Source organism: Sceloporus occidentalis, unplaced genomic scaffold (assembly GCF_023333645.1).
Source record: "Sceloporus occidentalis isolate IW3139 unplaced genomic scaffold, rSceOcc1.0.p SCAF_335, whole genome shotgun sequence".
Classification (NCBI taxonomy): Eukaryota; Metazoa; Chordata; class Lepidosauria; order Squamata; family Phrynosomatidae; genus Sceloporus; species Sceloporus occidentalis.
This window is the reverse complement of record NW_028317315.1, coordinates 319,577-335,524: the sequence shown is the minus strand read 5'-3', so window position 1 is coordinate 335,524 and position 15,948 is coordinate 319,577. Positions and strand designations below refer to the sequence as shown.

Below are 15,948 nucleotides of genomic sequence, written 5' to 3'. Positions count from 1 at the left end.
GTTCGTGGTGCTGGGGCTTCATGCTGAACACTAGAATACGACGTCATATTACATAGTTACATAGGCTGAAAAAATAGGGTGAATTTCAGTTCTCTGTTGTCTTCAAGCTTCTGTATTACTGCAGGTCAAGCTTTTGAGAATCATCAGGACATTAGTTCATGGCAGGAGATCCAGGCACAAAAAGTATTATGTTCCTCATTGCATTAACCCTTGCAAGTGATATGTGCAAATTGTTTCTCATACATTGCAAGTCCAGTCCAAGTACTGGTTTTCTTCTTAGAAATGTATGAATAGTTCGACAGTCAAATTTATGAAAGCGTTATTGACGTTGTCTATAGATGTTTCTTTTATTATTATAGCCTGTGCTATATTGCCAGGGTGGAGTCAATGCACTCAATCGTTTATATGTTTATGGTTCTAGCTTTTCATTAAGAGGTGTTCAAGCTATCTCACAAAATGTTTTATGTTCAGTCTTTATATGAAACATAAAAATCAAAAGATCCATTGATATAGACGCATATCAACTCTCTGGGACACCACCCCTTGATTCCTATATAATAGGGAATGAAATGAATAAAGCACACAAGCAGAATCACTTCTAGGAAGTCAACCACTACTTGTCTTTTGCTTGGACCTCTATATTCCAAGTCAACATGAGTCGCAGTATTCATCAGTCTCATTCTTCTGCTGGATCTTTCAAGGGAATCTGCAAAATTGGTCATTCCTTTAGTAACTTCAGTCACATAGGATCTGAAGTCCACCGTGGAGGTTCACATGTTTCCCACCATGGAGGGTCACATGTTTCCCACCATGGAGGGTCACCTAAACTCCATCATGGAGGATTTAATATCTCCCATCATGGTAGTTCTCATAATGTCCATCATGGAGGCCACTACAGAGCCCCCAGTGTCCATGGAGGATCAGGAGGAAAGGGAATCTCTATCTCCAGAAACTCTTCTTTCACCGTACACAGTAGCCATAAGAAGGGTATGCATGGCAGCAGCTCAAGTGGCCATAATGGCTGGAAGAAAGATGGTCTGTTCAATGTCAATGAGAAAGAAACCATGCAATGTCTGAATGATCGCCTAGCTTCCTACCTGGAGAAGGTCCGCTTACTGGAGCAGGAAAATAAGCAGCTGGAGAGGAATATCCGAGATTGGTACGAGAGAAATCAACCTAGTACGCTCCCTGACTTCGGTAACTACTTCAGGACTATCCAGGAGCTCCAGGGCCAGGTATGAGAATTATAGAAGACTAAGTTGATCTTAATTTAGGCTAGAGCTTACACAAAAGTATCTAATAACATACACTTGTGTGCAATAAGCATGCATAATTCAGATACAAATTTGTTGAGAATATATCTATATAGCTCTTCTGCAATTGCTGTTTATAACACACTGACTTTTGAAGTTTGAGCAAACATATGTGGCTACAGAACACATCCATCTAATAATATAGGGGCCACTTTGGAACAATGAATGTGTACTCAGCGGGATTCCATTCCCTCACATTTAGCCTTATAATGTATCCATAAATAATTGTATATATATTTAAAGCCGTTTAACATTCATGAATTTCATCAGGTCTCATCAGCTGCGGTGGAAAATGCCAGGATTGTTCTGCAGATAGACAATGCGCGTCTAGCCGCTGATGACCTCAGAAACAAGTAAAAAAAAATCTTCTTTTTTCCCTTTCTTTATGTAGACAGTGCTTATGACAAAATTAAACAATTTTTGGTAAACCACACAGCAGCAAGATTTGTATAAATTCTGGGTTTATGTATAATATTTAGTATAATTTGAAAAAAATGAGATAAATATACATACAGCTTTAGATTAAATAAATCATATATATGTTTCATACTTGGTTGTGTATTCCTATTTCCAAAGGTATGAGATGGAACTCCAGCTGAGTAACAATGTTGAGGCAGATATAAACAATGTACGCAGAGTTCTTGAAGGTCTGAATCGTGAGGTATGTGACCTGGATGTGCAGGTCCGTAACCTTCAAGAACAGCTGCAGCAGATGAAGAGGAATCATGAAGAGGTAATGTATCATTTAGATACTTTTGTACAGACAAAATAATAGTGGCATTTCTAAATGTGGCAGACAAGTACAATTGGGAGGAACTAAGTACACCAAACATAAATGTTGTCCTTAGATTGTTGGGATGTCTCTAAAGTAGAAGCTGAGCAGATGACTCTTGTAGAGCCTGACAATTAACATGTTCTTCTTCATCAGGAGGTGAACTCCCTAAGAGCTCAGCTGGGGCAGAGAGTCAACGTGGAAGTGGACGCCGCTCCATCTGTAGACCTAAACCGAGCTTTGTCTGAAATCCGGCAGCAGTATGAAAATCTAATGGAGAGGAACATGAGAGAAGTCGAGAGCATGTTCCTGCAAAGGGTAACTGATACCGCTAAATTCTAAAGATTCAAGTGTCCTCCTCGGTAACCATCAATCCAGTATGTATATGGGCTAGGTGGAAATGGCTATGCTAACATTGACTGGCTACCCCAAATTAACAACTCAATATGTATACCTGCAAACTTCCCAGCGTGGACTACCCAGAGCTAGCCCTAGATGGCCTTAAATTAGCTTGGACTGGGGAGTTGGTAGTTTCTCTTGCCCAGAGAAAGAGGGAAGTGACTCGGATATCTGGGGAAGCAGAGCTTTACCTGAAGGGTTCTAAAGTATGGGGATATGCAGTCAGACTTTACTTTATTGATGGCTCTTTCCAATACTTCTAGACAGAAGAACTGAATCGTCAGGTGGCATCTGGAGCCGAGCAGCTGCAGTCCGTACAGACTGAGGTCATTGACCTGAGACGCACTGTCCAGACCCTTGAGATTGAGCTTCAAAGCCAGTTGAGCATGGTATGTTCTACGGGTTGCCTCCTTATATTCTGAGTTATTACTATATACATTATAACAATGATATAATGCAAGAAACATAATATGTAAGTATCATTCTACAAACATCTCCTGTATACCAGTAACATAAACCTTAGGGTAGCCTTAGGTTTAATGGTAGTAAGCAAAAACACAAGTGGTAATTTGAGCTGACCTATTCATTATCTCATTATGATGTGCTATGTATTTCTTTACATTTATAATTTTAAAAACATTTAAGTAATGTAACATTGCAAAATACAGTTGAGTTCTGAGTTAGGTGTCTACCTTTAGATACATACCTCTGATGAGATGGAAGTGCCACCTATGGGTCATCAACACTTTCATAAAATAGTATAAGTTAATCATATTGGTACAAAATGTTCAGTTAAAATTTCCTTTTTGTTTTAGAAATCTGCTCTGGAGGGCACCTTGGCAGAGACCGAAGCCACTTACAATTCCCAGCTCTCCCAGTTACAAGGTCTGATCAATGCTGTGGAATCCCAGCTGGCACAGATCCGATCTGACCTGGAGCAGCAGAACCACCAGTACAGGATCCTCATGGACCAGAAAACCCATCTGGAGATGGAGATCGCCACCTACAAACGCCTACTGGAAGGACATGACTTCCAGTATGTCTTCGGCCACTAATCTTAAAAATATAAATTGGCTTTGTCACTCTTACAATATATGGCATTAACTTTAGTGACTCACTGGGTTTAGGGCACACATTATTTTTGCATAAAAGTGAAGCCATATTTTAAGGGTTTATTCCCACCATTTACTTGATAAATAATATGGATTGTAGTTTATTAATTATAGATCATTTAGAAAAAAGCAGTGTTTTGGTTTTATGGCATACTTTTGCATGAATAGGTACGTTTCACTTTTGTAAAATATTTAAAGCTTTTTTAAAAAATATTATGGTAGGCTGTTTTAGAAAATGTAACATTTTGGGTTGTTTTTTTTATTCCAGTGCTTCAGGACACCATTACTCAGGAGCTCATGTCAGTAAGTGAAAATTCCAAGTCTTATATATGGGGCAACATTTTAAAACAATTTTTTGACTTTAATATGAGTTTTATATACAATCGGTAAAAAGAAACTCCTATGGCGAGAGAGCCATGTCAGCTTGCTTGATTATAAGGACTTAACCCCCGCAATTCCATTTGAAGTATCGATAAATCCCTATACAGCTTGCTTGACCCTAGATCTACATTTTAGACTTTTTGCCCCAGCAGGTGCTTCTAACAGCTTACAGACTTTAAAGGCACTGTGTGCGGTAGTATGACATCACATCAGAATGACATCTGAGAACTGAGTCTACCAACGCGCTCATCATTAATGTTTAATATGTTGTTTGTTTGTTTTTTTCCAGAATCTCAGCACTCAGTGTCGATTCACAATGTCAAAGGTCACGTAGCACACAAGTGCTAAAGATCAGCGGATGACCATTCTTGTTACTGATACCTTTATGATTTCATTGTTTTTCCTTTCATTGTCGTACATATTGACATCACCTGTGTCAGGGTGGGAGCTCAAAGCTTCTCCTCGAACTCATCAACTGGTGTTCATCTACAGTAAATGTACTCTGCTAGTTCTCTCTCATGTCTTGACGTCTGTATTTCATTAATAAATCCTTCGTGCAAATACAATTCTGTGTGCTTGAGGACAAGACATTTATTTTCACAACTAGCAACATTTTTTTACATAAATCATAATGATACTGGGGCAAGGAAAAAACCTGACTGTAAGCAGGGCCGGCATCAGAAATCTTAGGGCCCAGTACATGCTTAACATATGGGCGCCCATGCCCTTTCCACAAGCCCACCCTATGTATATCCCACTGTCCCACCCATTGCTCCTCACCTCTCTTTGCCTTAAGATCCTCCTATAAGCACACCATATGAGAACAAGGACAAGCCTATGCCCTGGGTGCAGCATACATACAAACACAAAAACTCGCTTTAACACCCACTCCAACACCGTACACGTACATCCACACTTTCTTCCCCCTGCTCCTCCTTTCTCCTCCCAGTTGCCAATAACCCCAGCCTTACCCTTGACACTCCGACACCATACGCAGACCCACAAACTCATGATAACATCATATGCTGACACCCACACACACATGCTAACACCAAATACTAACACACATACACTCATGCTTACACCATACACTTACACACTATATAATGCCATACTGAAAAAGACACACACATGCTAATGTCATATGCTCACAAACATTAACACCTTACAGTAACATACACACATGCAAACATCATCCACTCATGCACAGGCATGCTAACTCCATACAACTATACACACACACTCTAACACTACAATGCAGATACACTCATTCATGCTAATATCATACAGTAACAGTAACACACACAATACCATACGCACCACACTGCAAGGTGTACACATACACACACAGTAATATAGCTATACAGGCAATACTAACATACTAACATACTTACACACATACAGTAACATATTTTCAGACATACTAACATACAGTAATATATTAATATACTTACAAATAACATACCTACACACGCATACAGTAACATATTTACACAGAGTAACATCCTTACTTTCTCACCCACATGCATACTAACATACATGCATACACTACTAACATACTTTAGTATACTTACATAGAAGAGGGGGTAGGCCATTGCCAGCTCTTCTATTCTTCTTTAAGGTTCTCACACGTTAAGTCTGAGCGCTAGGAAATGACATATTCTAGCACTCAGACTCAGCGTTAGCCTAGTGGTAAGACTGGGGGTTTGGTGGTGCCTGAGGTCGCATGTTGCACGTTACGTGACCCCACTGGGCACTTCTCTCAGGCCAAGCCCTTCCTCGATGCTCTCTCAGGTGAGTATTCCCCCCCTGATGGCGGCCCTGACAGCAGCTTATTTATTATTTGACATAGTAGTTAGCAAAGATAGCATTCATTTAGTATCTGGCATACTACTGGACTCTTTATTTCTTGTTGGCGCCTCCTGCCTCGATCAAACGTTGTAATTTTAGAAAGAAGCTTATAAAATCTGAAGAGCTAGTGGTAACAGCCATCGCAGCTCATAAAAATACCAAAATTGGGCTAACACATAATTTTCATAAAAATGTCTGCTTTTTATATCAAACAGCCTTGCCAAACACTTTATTGGACCTTTACTGTTTAACCAAATCATTCCTGGATTAACCTTGAATAACCTAAACTTCAATACGCTATATTAACTACAAATAAAGCTAACAATATCTTCAATCACTTGAAAGTCCATCTGATCCCCAAATCTTTTTTCTATAGTCCTTACATAACCCGAGCATGCAAAAAATACAACATGGTTGTGAAAAAAAGTATTTTAATGTCAAATATGTATAGATAACCCAACCAACGTTTCAGATGGATCTGTTATATAGCGTAGGTCTTCAAAGCCCATCACTATCGGCTTCATCAAAATATGTATTCAGAAATGTCTCCAAATAGCTGATATAAAGCATTGTTTTCATACATGGGTCAGGGTACTGCAAATTCCAAAATTAAACAGCAAAAAAGATGATCCATCAATGCAGTAGTTTGACAAGGACGCATAATCACTTTATCAGCACATAAATAATGAGAGGTTAACATCCCACTGTAATTATTATTAATTATGAGGAACGTTGTCTTTCCCATTTTAATGATCTTCCATGCATGCAGACTCTGGAAGGGAATTTACAATAAAATGTTATTTCTTGCCCGGGTGTGACATACAAATATTTTATAGGTGAAATAAAATGATATTCAACAAAATGCACCTGAGAACCCAAAATGATGAGTTTTACGGGCAAAGGGACTGACACTGGTTCCGTCAACTTGATAGCACATGTTCCAATGGGAAACTAGACCCTGAATAGGTAACACCCAGTGTGGTATGGTAGTATAAAAAAGGGATTTCATTGCTTAAAAGAAATAAAGCACTGATTGTCTAGTTGAACATTCAAGAACAGCCATCATGAGTGTCAAGCAGAGCCATAGATCATCATCTGGATCCTTGAGAGGATTAGGAGGTGCCAGCTCTGGTGTTACCCGTGTTACTCATGTGCGTTCTGGTGGGTCTTACAGATCACCAAGTATCCACGGTGGTTTTGGAGGCAGAAGCATAAACACCTCTTATGGCTATGGAGGCTTTGGGAATGCATCTGCTGGAAGCTTAGGTTTAGGTTATGGCGGCGGCAGTACCATTAGTATTAGTTCTGGGTTAGGTTATGGAGGTGGCCACGGTGGAGGCTTTGGATCTGGATTAGGTTATGGAGGTGGTGGTGCCTACTCAGGAGTCGTAGCTGATGGAGCGTTCAATATCAGCGAGAAGGAAACCATGCAACTGCTCAATGATCGATTGGCATCCTATTTGGACAAAGTACGTTCCTTGGAGCAGGAGAATGCCCAGCTAGAGAGGAAAATCCGAGAGTGGTATGAAAAACAGGTTCCATACACCTCTCCTGACTTTAACCCCTACTTCAGGACCATTGAGGAACTTCAGAATAAGGTATTTAAGTAGCCTATAAGACCTCAAATCATCCAACTTATATTGTAACACATCAAATTGTAGACTTTGATATTTTTTGATTGACTGTTGTCTCTTTGGAGGTCATGTTTGTTTGGGACAAAACAAAAAAAAGTTTTTTGTCCTTTGATCATTCACCATTATCTAAGATTTAGAGAATAATGTTAATACAAACATAATGTTTCTTCCCAGATCTTGCATGCAAGAACAGGAAATGCCGCCATTTTGCTGCAGATTGATAATGCCAAGCTGGCAGCGGATGATTTCAGAACCAAGTAAGTGCTATCGCTTATAGATGAATGTATTACCAGATATTTTCTAAAAGATTTTACAAGATGTTTTCTTTTTCACTTTTGCTGAAAATTCTTAAAAATCTTATGTATGCATACACTGTGCTGTTTTGGATGTAGTTCTGCTGTTTTGTGGATATTTTACCTACTGTATTTTTTAAAATCTGTTTCTATGCCTAATCATGGATTATGTTCTATAAAATGATTTATAGTATTTGGTAAAATCTCACAAAAAAATTTTTCAAAAAAAATTCTGTTGAGTAGTCAAATGCTCTCACATTTGTGATATATTTTGACTGAATCTCACCCTTAGTACCTCTTTATGGAATTTATTTGCATTTCTCCTCACATTTGTGTTTTACAGAGCATAATTAACAATGATTAACAATAATCAAAATGTCTATTTTAGGAAACGTTTTTAAATTATGCAAATGAACATTCAATAAAACACTGTATCATTTTCACAGATATGAAAACGAGGCTGCTCTCCGCATGGGGGTTGAGGCAGATACCAACGGACTTCGCCGTGTCCTGGATGACCTCAATCTTACCAAGGGTGACCTCGAAATGCAGTGGCAGACTCTGAACGAAGAGTTGATGTACCTGAAGAAGGAGCATGATGAGGTATTATTATAACCTATTTATACAGTGCCAAATTTATACAAAGTAAATTTGATCGCTACCAATAAAACCCAGGTTTTTCATTTCAATAAATACTTTACAAGAAACCATATATTACTCAGGCTCTACGTAGTGTTGGCTATAGTCATCCATGAAGTCCCATTTGATCAACAGAAGATTTTGTTTCCTTTCAATTGTACTATCTAAAACAGTTCTAGGAATGGTATGGAATGGTATAACTGGCCATGACGCCATTTTCCCTTTCAACATATTTAATGCAGGAAGTGGCCAGCCTGCGCGCTCAGCTTGGAGCCCGTGTCAACGTGGAGGTGAATGCTGCTCCTGCCGTGGATCTCAATAAGGTCTTGTCTGAGATAAGAGACCAGTATGAACACCTCGTAGAGAAGAACAGGACAGAGGCAGAGCATTGGTTTATAACTAAGGTGAGCAAAGATCACGGCGCCAGATATCTAATAATAACTATGACCTTAATGGAAGTGTGACAACTTGACAACGTGGTCATTACAGAGTGAAGAACTCAATCAAGAGGTGACCAGCAGTTCTCAACAGCTACAGACGGTCCATACAGAAATCATTGAACTGAGACACACCTTTCAGAACCTGGAGATTGATCTGCAAACCCAAAATAGCATGGTAATTTCAAGTATTTATATATTTATCCTGCATACCAGCATAGCCTTACATTTTATATGTGAAGTTTGAAGACCTAATTCCCTATTCCAGCTAGCCTTTATAATATATTGCTATTTTAATATTGTGTCAATATATCCCCTACTAGAAAGCAGCTCTGGAAAACACGTTGGCGGAGACAGAAGGCCGTTATTGTGCCCAGCTGGCCCAAATCCAGGGGCTCATTGAGAATGTGGAGTGTCAGCTGGCAGAGCTTAGGTCTGATCTAGAACGTCAAAACTATGAATACAAAGTCCTCATGGACGTGAAAACCCGTCTAGAGTTGGAGATAGCGACGTATAGGCGCCTTCTGGATGGAGAGGACATTCAGTAAGTAGGATATATAAGAAAGGAAATAGGTAAATACACATCTGTGTCAGTTCAGAATATTACTGAAGTTCTAGAACCCACTAGTTACGAGTCTGATATAATATAACAAGGATAGGGAGCAGCAACATACCTCTCAACATTTCAATTGACCAAACAGGGGCATGTTTTTGTTTTAGTCGGTGTGGTAAGAGGCATGGCAGGGGCACTTTGTTGTTACTAGGTTGTAACCAGGTAAGGCATTAAGAAGAATAGTCTATATGAGCTAGAACACTAAAAACATGACCATTGGATTCCAGTCCAGACATGGAAATACAGCTTCTCAGAAAGACATTCTCTTACTGCAACATTATTTTTTTCTTTCTGGTTTCTAAATATTCAATGTCTTCTTTGCAGACACAGCTCGTGGTACAAAAGGGAAGGCAGAGACCTGAGTTTGGGCAGTTTGAGTCATTCTGGCAGCGGTAAACCAAGAACAGTAGTAGAGGATGTTAAAGAAGGTATTTCCCAGTCCAAACGGGAATAATTAAACCACCACATTGTCTTAAAAGGAGCAGTACTACAAAAAAAACGATTTAACCTTTTGATGGTCCTCCCTATTATCATCTAATATAGTAAACTAATGGTACCCATCGTATGGTAACTAGAATAACAAACCAGAAACCATATTCATTGTTATGATTAAAGAAGACCGACATGTTTAGAAAACTTAGCATCCTAGAAAAAGCTTAGTTTGGTAAAGTATGACGAGTTGGAATGGTGAGGAGTCACCCAGAGCCAAAAAACCTCCCTGTTAAATAGCTGGAATGTTACATAGGCAAAAAGTACTTAGTACTCTATAAAAAGCACTGATTTGGGATATGTTAAAGAGAATCTATTATCTAAACATGCTTAAATTACATTATTATAATTATATATTATTTTAGGTGAACACAAACTTAAAAAATCAGTTAAATGGATTAACGCCTTTTTTTAACATCGCATGTCCTCGCCTCTTTACTTGATATTTTCATATGTGTCACCTTGATACTTTAGTATCAAATTAGTACTGCTTTTTTTAAGTGACAAAAATGCTATTTTTTCAGAGCTGTATTTTCAATTCTGTTTATGCTGCAATATCTTTCCTTTTGATATTTTGTATCGAGTTGGGTGATTGTATGGCCTCCAGTGTTCTTCAGCTGCAAAACTTGTCATCTTCCATATCTTCAAATAAAATTATCTAAAGCAAACAAATCTTTTTCTTGTCATGTATTTATTCAATGGGTTAGATTCCTCTCTACCAGGCAATTACATTTACTTTACACTTCCCTTGTAAAAAAGATGGGGGGGGTAAGAAACCCTCCTAACAATATGGTTTGAATACAGGGGGTCAAACAATGGCTGCGGAGCAAGAACTTGAAACAAAGGGAAAATAGACATGTTTTTAAAAAAAATTCTAAGCTGTCATAAGTAAGACATTTAACCCCTTAAGGACAATGGGCGGTCCCTAAACCCATTGAAAACAATGCATTTTGAGCCCGTACATGTACGGGCTTTGTCATGAAGGGGTTAAAAAATGGTCTATCATTTAACACAAGATAATGGGAGGGAGGGGTGATGTTCTCTCTCACGAGCGTTGGTAAAAGTGGAAATTGGATACTTCAAAAAAGGCAAAAGCTTCCACCCTCAAAATAAACTCCAGTGACATTCACTTCTCACATAGTTAATGTATGTTAACTTTAATATGAGTACTTTCTTTGAAACCAATGCCTTTTAAAAATACGATCTTCACTGCAAAACATGGTTTGTCTCTTTGAAGAACTCTAGAAGAGCAATTACTTTACTGGGATGATGGTAGATTAATGGAACAGCCACCCATTACAAGTGGTAAAGGCTAATACAGTGAGGGAATTTAAGACAAGATCAAGGACTGAATAGGGAGACTAGTGTTACGGAATATGATATGTTACTATATAAAACAATAAATAATAACAGTACTTTGTGTATCTAGTTTTCATATTCCAACAAAAGTCCAACTGGAAGCATGTTTTCTGACAATGGAGCCAATCGAAGCCATTCATTCTTATATCGTATTCCAAAGGTAGAGGGTCATTTCTTATATAATTTTTATACGATGCTCAAATTCTCATAGAAAAACTTTATTTATTTTATTCAAATGGTCTGACAAAACTAGAATTGACAGCCTAAGACAAACCAGTATATTAGCTAAAGACGGCACACAAGCTTACAATCTTGCGTAAGATTGGCATTCCTTCTGTTTATAGCAGGGCGATGATGATGTGGTAGGAATATTTTTTTTGAAACGGAAGCTTTTATATATAGGAAATCCTTACTTTCATTAATTCTGATTTATATAGCGCCCTCGTATTCTCCAGCGCTGAACAGTAACCTTGAAAATGTTTGTTACAAAAACTCAATAATGACTCACTTTCTTCTTCCGTCAAACAAAGGAACCTCTTTGCCGGTATTTAATTAAGTCTGGCACAGTTCTCAATGCCCAAATATTTCTCGGGCTGTCTCCTGGTTACAAGATTATAAGAGCGATGAATGCTTCTGTTGTACCTGCCAAGCAGTAAAGTTCCGGATTGGAAAGACAGAGATAATTGTATATATATGGATGATTGATTAAATCAAAAGCTGAATTCTAGTATGGTGTTAACAGGAACGGACTGGCTTGACTTTTTAAGGGCAGCGGCCGCCGGATGACGTCTTTATATGCTAAGGTAGTTTGCCGCTGAGCATATTCAGCCACTGGCTGAACGCTGCAACACCAGATCTGTCGCTGAGAATGGCTCTGTGCAAAGCAGCCCACCAGGCAGATTAGAAGAGAATAGAGACCTTTGGGGTCTTGAAAACACTCATCAAAAACCAGGTAGTTACAAGAAATCTGTGATCGGTCTCTATCGCCACCTGCTGTCCAGCTTTGTATATGCAGTTGGAAGAAAAATGTTACTGGGAGCAAGCAAAATACAAAAAAAAAAGCAAAATTTGTGTTTTATATTTATATGAACCACTAATGTCAGAGATACTCTGATTTCTTTTATTAATAAGCAAAGGACAGGTTCACAGCTTTCTAACCTTTCTTAAGAAGTCCCAACAGAGGAACAACACTTTCAACTACACAGGGCTTTGTATTATTATTTATTGTTTTATATAGCGCCATCAAATTCCGTAGTGCTGTACAATGGGTAGACAGGACATAACAAGTAGTATGTAACATAACATATTGACTTACAGAGACAACAGGTGAGGAGGGCCCGGCTCATAGGAGCTTACAATCTAGGGTCATCTCTGATTTTATTTAGGTGTGGTCAGCATCATTTGTTGTGGATATATAAGCAGAAATTTTATTTAGAATTACCGTATTCTGAAGCGTGGCAATCTGTATGAAGAATTCATGAGCTTGAAAGCCATTTAGCTCATGATCAGAAACATAGATGCAGAACATTCGATATTTCCAAGTTACTCTCCAATATATTATCCTTTCTGTGGAGTAATTCCTTGGTACCTAAAATTCACACCACTTCACTAGATGTTTAAAGCCTATTATAAACCTCAAGAACTGCATCACATAGGGTAACTCTGCCCCCTGCTGTTTGAACTAAACATTACACTCACATATTCAATAATTAAAAGATCATTAGATTACAGAGTAATTATGGCTCAAAGGGTTATTCTTTTTTCCCCACCTATCGCCCTGTCTATATTCCTCACTACATAATAACCAGAGAGACAGGGAGGGAGTTTATTTAATCTTATTCTTATTTTAACTATCCAAAAAGTTCTGTTCAGAAATACCGATTTTATAGGCCGGTCAGCTGTTCATGTATTCTAGGGAAACAGATTCATTTAAAATGCATCCCTTACAAAAAATTACTGCACTTTTTCTGAAGTAATACTGCAGTTTTTTTGGACGTGAAAAAACTGCAATAGTGTACTTTTACTGCAGTATTACTACACATTTACTGCAGTTTTACTGCATTTGTACTTCACTGTACAGCAGTTTTACTGCACATTTACTGCACTTTTTTTTTATATATTGCAAACCTACAGTTGTACTTCAATGTACTGCAGCTTTATTGCATTTGTACTTCCGTACAAAAATAACTGCAGTAAAACTGCAGTACAGTGAAGTACAAATGCAGTAAAACTGCAGTAAATGTGCAGTAATACTGCAGTAAAAGTGCAGTATTGCAGTTTTTTCATGTCCAAAAAACTGCAGTATTACTTCAGAAAAACTGCAGTAATTTTTTTCGTAAGGGATGGACAGCACCATGGTGAGGTCTGCTGCACAAGTGCATTAATGGACTTTATAGAATATTTGATTCATAATAATGATACTAAATATAGATCTATGTTTGTAAACATTTTGTAAACACTGTTATGACAAAGGCATACTGATAGCGGCCTACTCTTACAAGTTTACAATCAATTATGACCTCATATTCCTGCAATTCAAATTCAATTCAAATATTCATGCAAGTATTTTATGTTCTTAAATAGTCCAAGTTTTGGTTGCAACAAAAGTTTGGAAAAAAGGTTCAAAAGATAGAGTTACTGTTAACAACCACCACCAGATGGCAGGGCCATCATATAGCTTACTAGCTCTATATGATATCTAATATATTCATTCAGAATTGTAATATACAAGAAATGTTGTCTTGGTAAACTGTATTGGTGTTGTATTAGTAATGTTATAGTGTAATAGTAATTATATAATTACTAGTAATTGCTAGTAATTCGAGTTTAAAACCAGTGTAGGGCTTGAAAAACCACTGTAAAATATCATGCTGAGTTTTAGTGACAGTTTATGAACACCGGGTGGCAGCACCGCCCCATGAAAGTTTGTTTAACCCCTTAATGGCAAAGGATGCATTGTTTTCAATGGGTTTAGGGACCGCCCATTGTCCTTAAGGGGTTAACAAGTTTGCCCGCAGTCCAGTTAGTTTTGCAAGTGATGCTTGTTAACATTGGGGTGTCATAAATGGCGGTTCCTTTTTGGCCCGTTCATTTTTGTTCCCTGCCAATTCGGTTTGGCAAAAAATTGGGAGGGCATTTTCGGTAACAAAATTTGTTCCCTGGTTCCCACATTTACTCTCACTCTCTAACACTCTCATTCACTCTCTCTCTCACGTCCTCTAAATGTTTCCCTACACTCTCTCCTGACTACTTCTGCTTCTACCAACCACTTCCGCTTCTTCTTCTTCATCTTGTATCTTTTCTCTTCAATCTGCTATCTTCAATCTTCATCCGCATCTCTGCGGACATAATTCGGTGGGAGAGGCAGAAGTTCTCCCCGGCTTATGTCTGTGGAGATGCAACGGAAGATAGAACAATGAAGATAGAAGAGGAGGGTAAAGATAAAAGATGAAGAAGATGCAGAAGTGGTTGCCGGAAGCAGAAGTGGTCGGCAGAGAAGGTAGGGAAACAGAGAGTAAAAGAGAATGAACGTGTGTGAGAGTGTCAGTTAATGTGGGCCCACACTTCAGAGTTTTTTTTTTCTTAATTTTTGTCCGATTTGTGAGGGGTCTGGCCCTTTTTTCCTAGCTTTGTTCAAATTGTCAAATTTAACAAAATTCTGTAAACTTGCGATTTGCAACTCTCATCAACTTGGACTCTAAATGCCAATGATATGATAATGAAGAAAATCTATTTTCATTTACATAATGAGGTAGCAAAAAAGGCAAAAATTCATTACAGAAAATTCATTACTTCCATTATGGAAGCGCGTTTTGCCAGGGGTACAAACTGTAAGATACCTACAGGTGTCCTATGGATGTAGGGGTACCTGCCTTCTACCGTGTTTGACCCCGGCCATCTTTGACTATGAGTACCTCTTGAAATCACAGATATGTTTACCGTACTCCACCTGAGTATCTGTACCAGCTGAGTGTCTATCCATTAATTGAGACCTACACTACAAAATGTTACAGAAATCTTGTTCATTATGAGTGTCCAAAGACATATAGACCACAAAATCCATGATGTAGATGTCATGAAGACTTGTGTGTGGCGTGATATCACTGGGCATCTGATTTCTCTTTAATTAGTGGTTGTTTCCATGGCAAACAACAGCTTTTAGTAAGATCTGCAGATGCTATTGTCCAATATTTTGTGAAGCTGTTCTATTCTACTCCAATGGGGACACCGCCGAAAAAAAGGGCCAGAACTTAGCTGTGAAGCTTAGAGCCACTAGGGCAAACTCAAGAATAGTTTAGAAGAATATTGTCAGGAGTAGGGGTAGTAAGGAGGTACATAAAGTTTGAAACATTCTATTTTGTTCTTAGCACTTAGTGTTATTCTGAGGTAGTCCACAATTAGGGACAGAAGTTAGATCCTTAGTTTACATTACTGTTAGGAAGGTCTCTCACAGGAGAAAAAAATATAATTGTTGAGAAGAAAATAAATAATATGAGAATAACTTCTTGGAAGAATCAGGCCTAATCTATCCCTCCATATCTGCATTTGGGTTCCTCATCAACACACCTGGGAAACTTTTAAGCTCCGGCTTCCCCTAGCCCCACTTGCAGGATGCGGCCAGGACTACCCGCGGACATCCCAGGCGGTCCCACTGAC

General features: G+C 38.5%; 2 protein-coding genes across 3 annotated transcripts; both read left to right on the top strand.

The window, feature by feature from the left end:
• The first annotated feature begins 653 nt into the window (after window positions 1-653).
• On the top strand, window positions 654-4,339 carry LOC149274362 (keratin, type I cytoskeletal 19-like). Its single transcript, XM_089505598.1, has 7 exons — window positions 654-1,235; window positions 1,584-1,666; window positions 1,890-2,046; window positions 2,242-2,403; window positions 2,748-2,873; window positions 3,300-3,520; window positions 4,267-4,339. The coding sequence occupies exons 1-7, from the start codon at window positions 654-656 to the stop codon at window positions 4,337-4,339; spliced, it is 1,404 nt and encodes a 467-aa protein (XP_089361724.1).
• A 2,553-nt stretch (window positions 4,340-6,892) lies between these two features.
• LOC149274361 (keratin, type I cytoskeletal 42-like) lies at window positions 6,893-9,379 on the top strand. Of its 2 annotated transcripts, XM_089505587.1 has the most exons (7): window positions 7,001-7,124; window positions 7,221-7,426; window positions 7,637-7,719; window positions 8,202-8,358; window positions 8,637-8,798; window positions 8,884-9,009; window positions 9,155-9,379. In XM_089505587.1, the coding sequence occupies exons 2-7, from the start codon at window positions 7,256-7,258 to the stop codon at window positions 9,377-9,379; spliced, it is 924 nt and encodes a 307-aa protein (XP_089361713.1). In that variant the 5' UTR covers window positions 7,001-7,124; window positions 7,221-7,255. The 2 variants fall into 2 exon arrangements, with proteins under 2 accessions (XP_089361711.1, XP_089361713.1); XM_089505585.1 differs by having other exon boundaries at window positions 6,893-7,426.
• The last annotated feature ends 6,569 nt before the right edge of the window (window positions 9,380-15,948 follow it).